At 48.1% G+C, this 9,930-nt stretch overlaps 2 protein-coding genes across 2 annotated transcripts; one reads left to right on the top strand and one right to left on the bottom strand.

Annotated features, from left to right (window-relative positions):
• Positions 1–3,396: 3,396 nt before the first annotated feature.
• N7532_008168 (fungal specific transcription factor domain-containing protein) lies at positions 3,397–5,241 on the top strand (the record flags this gene model as incomplete). The annotated part of the gene is made up of 1 exon (XM_056620660.1): positions 3,397–5,241. The coding sequence occupies one exon, from the start codon at positions 3,397–3,399 to the stop codon at positions 5,239–5,241; it is 1,845 nt and encodes a 614-aa protein (XP_056471466.1).
• Positions 5,242–5,260: 19 nt separating this feature from the next.
• Positions 5,261–6,247, bottom strand: N7532_008167 (alpha/beta hydrolase; the record flags this gene model as incomplete). Its single annotated transcript, XM_056620659.1, has 1 exon — positions 5,261–6,247. One exon carries the CDS (start codon positions 6,245–6,247, stop codon positions 5,261–5,263), a length of 987 nt encoding a protein of 328 aa, XP_056471465.1.
• Positions 6,248–9,930: the final 3,683 nt, after the last annotated feature.

Below are 9,930 nucleotides of genomic sequence, written 5' to 3'. Positions count from 1 at the left end.
TTTCCACAATCAGACTTCATTCTCTGATTTACTTCATCCCTCACCGCCTTCATCTGCGCGGCCCTCTGGGCCGTCGGCTACCGCTCCTGCGCTCGCTTGCATCAAGGGAGTACAGTGGACCTGGCACTGCACTCCTAACGGGCACCATCCTTCTTCCGTCACACTGTCCTGAGGGGTCATCCTTTTTCGTCGCCTTTTTCCGTGCCGAGAGCCAATGGCTCGATTGCTTGAAACTGGTTTAAGAGACCTGTCCGGACCATGAATTCGGCCACAATTATGCGAGCCTCTAGCCGCGTCAGGAGCTCGTCTCGTCGCAGAGCAACTCCGCGGTCGGACAGAGCGTTTCTCATCCAGTTGCGCTCACCTTGGAGTAGCGGGCATTCAAGCAAGATATGATCGACGGTCTGGTTCCCCAGATTGCAACCACATCTCGCTGACTCGCGCCGATTGATGCGAGTCAAGTAGGCAGCAAGGCCAATTCGTCCAGTACGAAGCTGCATCAGAATGGACGCTGTCGCTTTCCGCAGGTCGGACCAGTATTCCAGGGTCTTCTTCGTTGGTCGTTCGACTAAGCGTTTCGTCGGTCGACCTGTTCTCTCTATAGACCATGACCTTTCCCACTCGATTTTTGCCTCGCGGCGAATGCGGCTTTTAGCTGCGGCTGCAAGGCGAATATAACGATTGTTTGGGTTTTGTGGTCCTTCTGGTTCCTGGGCCGCCTCCTTTGCGTGTCGGTCGACACGTTCATTGCCGGCCACTCCTTGATGAGCAGGTATCCACCTGAGGTGGATTTGACGGCCATTGGCTGCGTGTTGCCTTACCAGGTGGAGGCATTCTTCCAGGTAGACCTGTCCTGATGGCATCCGTGGTTGGCGGAGCGCCTTCAATGCCCCTTGGCTGTCTGCAAAGATGACAAGCCCGTTTCTCGCCTGTGCCGCCCACGGTTCCGTGGTCTCCAGGATTAATTTGAGTGCCATTTCGATGGCACTGAGCTCGGCAGCGTATACAGTGGACGTTTCTTCGCCGCCCATTTGGCTGTGAGCGTGGTGATCCTCGAGATCAACGACTACTGCTGCTCCAATTTTTCCCTCGATCCCGCTCCCGTCGGTGTAGAGAATCAAGGGTCTTTCGCTTGGGTCTTTGGATAGAATGTGGTCGTGAGTTTTCACTGCCATCTCTCTGTCCTCGATGAACACTTCTGGCGGCGCTTGCCATGGTGCCTGGACGAATGCCTTCCGACTCTCCCAGTCCCTCGCCAAAGTTCCCGGGGGAGTCGTAAGGCATCCGCCCGTTTTCCAGGCTTGCGCGTCCATCGGTGTCCATCCAGACCAATCTCTCTCGTCCACCGGTCGGCGTCGTAGCATGAAAATCATCAGAAGACCACGTGCAACGACTGAATAGCAAATCCGAGTTCTGTGGTGAGAACCCTGTATTGCAAGAATACCGGCAGAGCAAGGTGGGTGCTCAGATTTGGGAGCATACGTTGCAGATTTTCAGCAAGTATATTTAGCTTTTTCTGTCCGGCAGTTCACGTTTGTTTGTAGTAATAGTGTTGCTTGATTAAGGAGTCGTGCGAGTTGGAAAAGGTCAAGGACGTGTCAAAAAGCTACCCTACCCCCCATAGTCAAGTAGCTTCCGTGTTAGTTTCCTTTAAAATGAACCATACTTCAGCTCTCAAATACTAAATAATGCCAATGTGGCTATCGTTGTAATGAGTATCGTTAAGTAAATCGTTGCGCTAGCGCCTTGGTAGTGAGGCCTGTGAAACAAAAAGCAGTCGTTAAGGCGGAAGCAGATTACTTTTAACGAGGAGTCTTTAGTGAAATATGTCGTGGGAGGATACTATAGTCCAGTTTCTCCAATATAAAATTTGTGTTAAGGCTTCTAAAAGAAAGAATCCTCGGCATAGATCACCATAATACTATCAAACTTACTGTGTTTAGCGCTTTTTCTTAGTTCCTATTTCTATTTGATTACGCCCTCCTCGTTCTGAGATTATCACTTTCTCTAGTAGATTATGCGGAATTGATCTATACTTGAGAATACCAAAGCCTCTAGCTATAGTTAAGTGATAGGAAAGGCAGATCCCGCTGGCTAAATAATGAGAAACGGAACCGTCAGTTAGGTGCGAGCAACAGCTTTTCCTTAACACTCTTATAAAACTGCACCGGGCTAGTTTCCCGAAATCATAACACGTCGCTATTTCAAGACATCAAAAGCCCGCAAAAGCCCATCGACTGACAGGTTCTAGAAGTCCAGTGAGTGCCGAAATCGAGTATATCTACAATTTCTTCAGAGACTACCTACCAGTGCAACATCTTCTGCATCTTCTTGTAAAAATTGAATGATTTCATTTACGGCTTCAAGGCCGCCATCTAAGGTGTCAAGCCAGTGGTCCACGGCGTTTAGTTTAGATCCCAATGCCCGTATTTGGACCTGAGAGCTGGGTGTTTCTTAGTGATAATCAATATTTTCTTAGTGATAGCCGATTCAGAGCGACGGTAGCCTCGCCGCAGCAAAAGATTCCGAAGTGTTCTGGGACGAAGCAATCGGGACGAGAAATAGATGATAAGAATGACTTTTTGACTCAACCATCTTTCCTCGACTTGCATCCCTGTATGTTTAGATTCAAATTTCGAGAGAAGTGCTGCATTAGGCACTTCATGAGCAGAATCTTCCATGCTGCATGCTGCGGAGGAATGGGGTTATATAATGGCCGGAATCTTCGGAAGCATCATGACATGTGACAGAAGGGATAAAACCGGCAGTGGCAAAGAGCACTAAAGCGCACTGACCATCCTGCTAGGGTAGAAGTCAACACATTGACCGGTCTGTCGATATCATTGACCAGTTCGGTTTCTCCAACCGTCGAGCAAAACATGACCCACTGGTGGTTGTAGGCGGTGAGGCCGTTCGAAGCGGTAAACCTGCACGGTACACTCCATCTGAGAGACAGTGACCCTCCACACCGTCACCTGACATCTATTCTTCTCTGTACCATTATCAGAGATCTGCTGCAATATCTGTGCAATATGGCACCACCACTACCTATGTCAAAGACTGGCTCTATTAGCGGACAACGCAAACCTCAGAAGAGGAAGAGACTCGTCATGTCCTGTACCGAATGCCATCGACGCAAGCAAAAAGTGAGCCGCCTCAGGAAATAGCTAAACAAAAGTTTACTAAAGGTTGAATAGTGCGATCGCCAGCATCCATGTTGCAACTGTATCCAGCGAGACACGCAGGTATGTATGCTTCTGAACACAACATTGCTTTCGGTCGTCTGATTGGCGACTGCAGAGTCTTTGCCATTATGAGGCTGAACCGAAGGGCTGCCAAGCCACGAGAAGCGATTCCGGTGAGAGTGGTCCTTCGAAAATCAGCCGTGGTACGAATATGATGCATATCTGTCAACCCACTGAACCCAACACCGAGTGGTCTAGCGAGTTTCAGGACAAAATTCGAGATTTTGGATACTCCAACCACGGCAATTACAACTCCATGAGCCTATTGCGTACTACTGAACTGCATGATGGTCAGGCTGCTGGTTTATTTAGCTCCAGTACCGCAAATCAGACCCTGTTCCGAAATGATGCAAACCGCAAGTATAAAAAAGCAGTGCGCCATCTGCCTTCACAAACCTGCATCGACATATTGGTTCAAAGATTTTTTTCCGATATCAATTGGCAGTACGACCTGCTCGACGAGGAGACTTTCAGAGAACATCTAGTCGCATGGAGAGAGATCTCATACTCTGACCTTCAAGTGGGGTTTGAAAGATTGGCACTGGGAACCGTTGTGTTTCCAGCACTACTGTTTCAAGTCCTCGCTCACGCCCTTCTTTTTCACCCTCCTCATGATGAAAAGATCAGTTCTCTCATTACCATGGCTGATATGACCTTCCATGATCTTGGAGGTGAATATAGCGATACAGGTGCTAATTTACTCGCGCTCCTGGGGAAAAAGGATATAACAATTGCCATGGTACAAGCAGGTCTGCTGCGAGCCTCGTTCTTGAAAAGTAGTGGCAAAGTTATTGAAGCGTGGCATGCACTTGGAGCAGCAATCCGCGATGCACAGGAGATAGGCCTACATACCGGACGAATTGTATCCGATCAGCCTCCAGTGGGGTCGAAACGCGGCACGCAAAGTGCCAGTCTCTTGGGTCACAGAATCTGGGTGGTCTTGCATATTTGGGACGTCCACATGGCTGTCGTTCTCGGCCGACCGATTGCCACCGATATTCAAATCGATCATTTCGCTCGCACAATAGAGGACGACGAAAGGCGACGAGAATTATTTTCGCATTGGCAAACCGAGACTGATCCACCTAGACCATTTGATATCATCCTCGCCGGCTATAATGTGGCCTATCGATACTTCAAGGACATTCACCAAATAGAACATAACGGTGCTAACTCCCAAGACTACCCGATTGTCGAACACATTCACGCCACAATAAAAAAAAACTTGGAGCTTTTGCCCTCTTGGTGCCGTCTGGAAGATCCAGATGCGAAGTTTGATCGATTATGTGGATGCCAATGGCTACCTGTTGCTCGAGATGGACTATCGTCGCTCATACACTTCGTTATTCTCGCACTCCATCGACCCTTCATATTCTCTGTTGCCGACAGTCGCACAGAAGCCTTGAATGCTGGGATATCCATTCTTCGCGCACAAGAACGACTGTTTGAAAAGTCAGAGCCACGCCAGCGCAAGGTGTTTAATCCGGTCTACGCTTCTTTCGATGCGATTGTTTTGATTGCAGCTCTCTGTATCGTTTTTCCGAATGAGAATCACGAACGACACATGGAGTGTATCGAGGTTGTTGAAAGAGGGATGCAAAGGTTGAGCATAATTGGACAATCCAATTTCATGGCAAAGTCAGCATATGGCGTTGTGTGCAGCTTGTACCATCGTTTAAGACATCGGCTCGACATCTTCAAACCTACCGAGGACGCTATAGCATCTTTCACCAATCCAAGGTGGATCCCTCCCAACAGCGATATAGATTGTTCTCGTGGGACACCGTCGGAGCTTTCGTTTGATGCCGTTTTGCCTCCTCGTCCTACCCATGATCTATTCTTGGATCATATCTCAATAACGCAAACACCGTTCACAAATACACCCGACAACTTTCCCTTGGACCCTTTTACTGTGAACCTTACGGAGAGATGGAATTTTGGAGGCGATTTCTCAAATACCAGCTTTTGGAGTTTGATGAACGAGCTTAACCATTGAGATGTACGTGTTAGACATTCTATTTGATCTCGGCAAACCAGGCTGCAATGTCCCCCACGTTGCGATCAACACAATCCGGCTGGTCGTAATGCTGGAAATGGGAAACCTCGTTGTTCCAGATCAATTTTTTTTGACTTGTTGGAATGGAATCGTAGTGGCGCTTCGCAGCCGCCGCATTCATACAGTTGTCGCCGTGGATGAGAAGCGCTGGCTTATTCAGTTTCGCCACGCCAGGTACGGTGGTATAATCAAAGTGGTCCACGTCGCTCATCACCGCATATCGGTTTTCAAATCCCTTCAGTGTCCACGGCCCATACCAGGACCAAACCACTGGTCCCGGAAGGCCGGCCAGTGACCCAGTTTCAGGATCAGCGGCCTTGGGATCAACCAAAGGCTGGTACACCACTTCTCCGGTCTGGTCGTATAGCTCACGGGCTTTTCTAGCTCGCTCAAGCCGCGCTCTGTACAGGGCTTCTCCCTGTTCGGGAGTGGGCATTTTCATCGCTGCGATGTCCGCGCCAGGTGTCCATGCAACACACCCAGCGCAAATCATGTAAATGTCGGTTTCATGATCTCGATAGTATCCAGACACCGAGGCTACACCTGTCACTCGGCCATCGTACGATGCCACATCCAAGGATTCGGGGCCACCCTGGCAGATCCCGACTAAGAAGAGCCGAGATGAATCGACATCGCCACGTGCCGATAGATAGTCAAGTCCTGCGACCATGTCCTCGTTTTTCATTTTCGGGTTTTCTTGTCGTCGGGGCTGGCCTGTGCTTTCACCAACGGTGCGTGGGTCGAATATCAAAGCTGCATAACCTTCATCTGCGAGACGGGTTGCGTATTGCAGCGGCGCTTGTTCTTTCACGAAGGAATATGGACCAGTTACAACGACACCGGGTGGCTTCGTGACATTTGTAGGAAAGAAGAGGACTCCGGCGACTGTATCCCCGTGCGAGGCATATTTGACCTTTTCAGTGGTGTATTGACCATGGGAAGGCATTGTGGATTCGATTCAATGAATTCTGGTTATGAAGTTTGAAAGAGAGGATTTTTGTTCTCAAAGCGACGATTTTGGCCAGGTTTAAATAACCCAGACTCATCGGCGTTATGCCGTGGTCATGATCTCACGACGGCCTATTGTAGTCCTCGTAGAAACATATGACGCAATGGATTCAATGGACAGCACGACAATCCCCAATTATATCGACGTGTCTATCTCCGTTTTCGTAATTGCTCCAATTATCGCCGATAAAAGCGGGTCAGGTTAGGACTTAACGCCGATAGACCAATAGAGGGTAGATAAGCTGTGGGGCTTATGCGAAAATGACCCGCTCAGTTGAGAGCAACCATATGGGGCAGTAAATTACTGCGTAAGTTTGGCCCTGACGATAGCCAGCTCCAACGCGGAGAGAACTTCACGGGCCAATCTTGAACAGGGATACCGACACGACTAAAGGGTGTCGATCGGAGAGACTGATATTACAATCAGGAGCAGGATGATTCAGCAGATACCCAATCTCCTAACGTAATCCACTAGCAAGTGAGACACACGGGCGCGTGAGACAGAAACCGCGGTCGCGCCCCAGCGCGTCAACCTCCTCATTTCAACTACCCACTATGCCCCCAATTCGCAGTCAAAATCCTCAAAATTCTATCAACCAAGAAGGTAGGATCCAGCTCGCAATACAAGCCTTTCGGAACAAAGAATTTCGATCAATTCGCGAAGCTGCGCGCCGATTTCAAGTACCTACCGCAACTCTCCATCGCCGATACAATGGCAAACTTCATCGATCGGAAACCCGCGCCAGCAATTATAAATTGACTCCAACTGAAGAGGAATCGCTCCTATGGTGGATACTCTCTATGGATACACGTGGATCAGCTCCCCGGCCTTGTATGGTAAGGGATATGGCCAATATTCTACTAGCAGAGCGTGGTAGTCAGACTGTTGGAGTCAATTGGGTTTACAGATATACAGAGCGCTATGATGAGCTCAAATCGCGGTATTCTCGTCGATATAATTATGAGAGGGCAAAATGCGAAGATCCGAGGGTTATTAAACCATGGTTCGACCTTGTACGATGCACGATCGATGAGAATGGTATCCAACCTGAGGATATCTACAATTTTGATGAAACTGGCTTCGCAATGGGGCTTATAGCCACTGCGAAAGTCATTACAAGAGCTGAATACTATGGTCGGAGGTCAGTTCTACAGCCAGGGAATCGCGAATGGGTCACATCGATTGAATGTGTGAATTCAACGGGCTTTATACTCCCACCATGCATTATCTTCAAATCGTCAAAGTACCAACAATATGCATGGTTTGATGACCTACCCGACAATTGGAGAATCGAAATCAGTGAGAATGGCTGGACTACAGACGAAATTGGGCTTCGATGGCTAGAAAAGCTATTTATCCCTGCGACTACTAGTCGTACTAGGGGTAAATATCGACTACTAGTTCTCGATGGCCATGGCAGTCATTTGACCCCCCGTTTTGATCGATTGTGCGAGCAAAATGATATTATTCCAATCTGCATGCCTCCGCATTCGTCTCATCTACTACAGCCTTTGGATATAGGCTGTTTTGCCCCCCTAAAGCGCGCGTATGGGAGCTTGATTGAGCGCAAAGCACGGTTGGGGGTCAACCATATCGACAAGCTTGATTTCCTTGCAGCATTCCCACAAGCTCGCAAAGAGGCCTTTAAACCAGAGACTATTCAAAATGCATTCGTCGCAGCTGGTTTAGTACCATATGATCCCGATCAGGTCATTTCAAAGCTTGATGTTCAACTTCAGACACCTACCCCCTCAGGTAGTCGACCAGGGAGCCAATCGAGCGCGTGGAGCCCTAAAACGCCGGCAAATCTCAAACAATTGAATCGACAGGGCTCGTCAATCAAGGCACTGCTTAAGAAACGCTCGCAAAGCCCACCAACGCCTACGAATATAGCTATTGATCAGCTCCTCAAGGGCTATCAGCAATCATTGCATTCTAATGCAATCCTTCTAAAGGAAGTCCGCGATTTACGGGCTGAAAACGAGACACAAAAGCGAAAACGCAACAGAACGACTAAGCGCGTAGCTCATACGGAGGGTTTTACGGGCCAAGAAGCCAGGGAGTCGATGAACCAGGCTCATGAAGCTCCTAATACTGCCCCGGCGGAACCAGCTGCGTCAGCTTCCCAGCCAATTACACGCGCACCCCCGCGATGCAGCGACTGTCATCAAATAGGGCATAAAAGAACGCAATGCCCTGATAGGTCTAATAGATAGAAATTTGAAATCAATGGCGTTGTTGGTTTAATAAATTGGTTTGAAATTATAGTAGCTGGTTTTCTGTCTCACGGGCCCGTGTGTCTCACTCGCTAGTGGATTACGTTACCTGTTTTGTATGGTAATCGGGTATTCTCAGAAAAGCAGCGCTGTAACACACTAAAAACCCCTGAATAGATGGCATCCTGAACGGGAACCGAGAGATAGTTCTTCAGTCAATCAATCGATCGCTGGGATGGTTCAATTGGCCCCTCGCGAGTACTAGTCGATACCGATATCCGAAAGTCCGACAAAGGGTTTGAGTTCATTCGTGGTTGAATTTGATTGATTGGACTACAGCTAGCACTCACAAGCTCCATGTGCCTCATGGTCTGAAAGCAAACACTCGGTTCAATGAAATTAGTGTGAAGGATGCTTCTGACGAAGAATCTAGAAACCAAAGTCGATTTTGCGAATTCTAGTGTGTCCAAAGGCGACGCTAGCCCCGACGAGCTTGTTCTTCGAAGCAAATTCGGCTCTCAGGAATGCATGGTGAAGGTCCTAGATGGGAAGCACGATTTAGCTTACATGCGCATGTCGCTCTTTCTGTAAGCCACTAATAAAGACAGCAACCACTGCAGACGACGATGAGTGGAGCTCCCGAATATCATTACTATTTCAGCATTCTTTCTGTCGAGGGAGCCGTCACATCTGCAACAAATATGTCGGGTTAATCCGCCCAAACTAAAGCAACGAACGGATACCTTCAGCCGATCAAAACAGTCGGGGTACAATCAATGCTTAACCGAAGATCACAATACCGTATATCTAAAGTCGTGACTCCTTACTCTGAAGGTGTTGGTCTCATATTTATCTTAAAACTAAATATATGAAGCCTTAAGTCTCTTCGACTCGTTGGTTAACGGCTAATAGTTTAAACACCAGCCAATCATCCTCTTCCTGAATAAGATTGACATTTTCAAATGGAAGACCGCTTCATCACTAATCTCTGAACACCTCTAAGATTTTGAGTTGGACTCGAACATGCGGGCAGCTACAGGTTATTTTGAAACCCCTTTCTAAGGTATCAACCGAACTCAGGGTCGTCAATTATATACACATTACACTAATATTACTGATACGACTTGGTTAGGGATGACGATGAAAGAGATATATGTTATGCTACTTCAGCAAAACCTTATTTCCCTAGGTGTTATCTAATAGGAACTTTGCTGTGTCATGAATTGCCACTATCTCATTCGGAATTTGTGAGCGAAACGAAACAAAAGTACGAGAATGCAGCACCTGCATCCGGGCGGGTACGAAAAAAAAAAAAGATGACCAGACCCGGGCTCGATCCGAGGACCTTGTCGGTGTTAACGACACGTGATAACCAACTACACCATCCGGCCAATTCTTGTGTTG

The sequence above is a fragment of the Penicillium argentinense genome (assembly GCF_028826775.1).
Source record: "Penicillium argentinense strain IBT 30761 chromosome Unknown utg000009l_segment0_segment0, whole genome shotgun sequence".
NCBI classification, from domain to species: Eukaryota; Fungi; Ascomycota; class Eurotiomycetes; order Eurotiales; family Aspergillaceae; genus Penicillium; species Penicillium argentinense.
The sequence above is the reverse complement of the archived record's forward strand: the minus strand, read 5'-3'. Positions and strand labels throughout refer to the sequence as shown.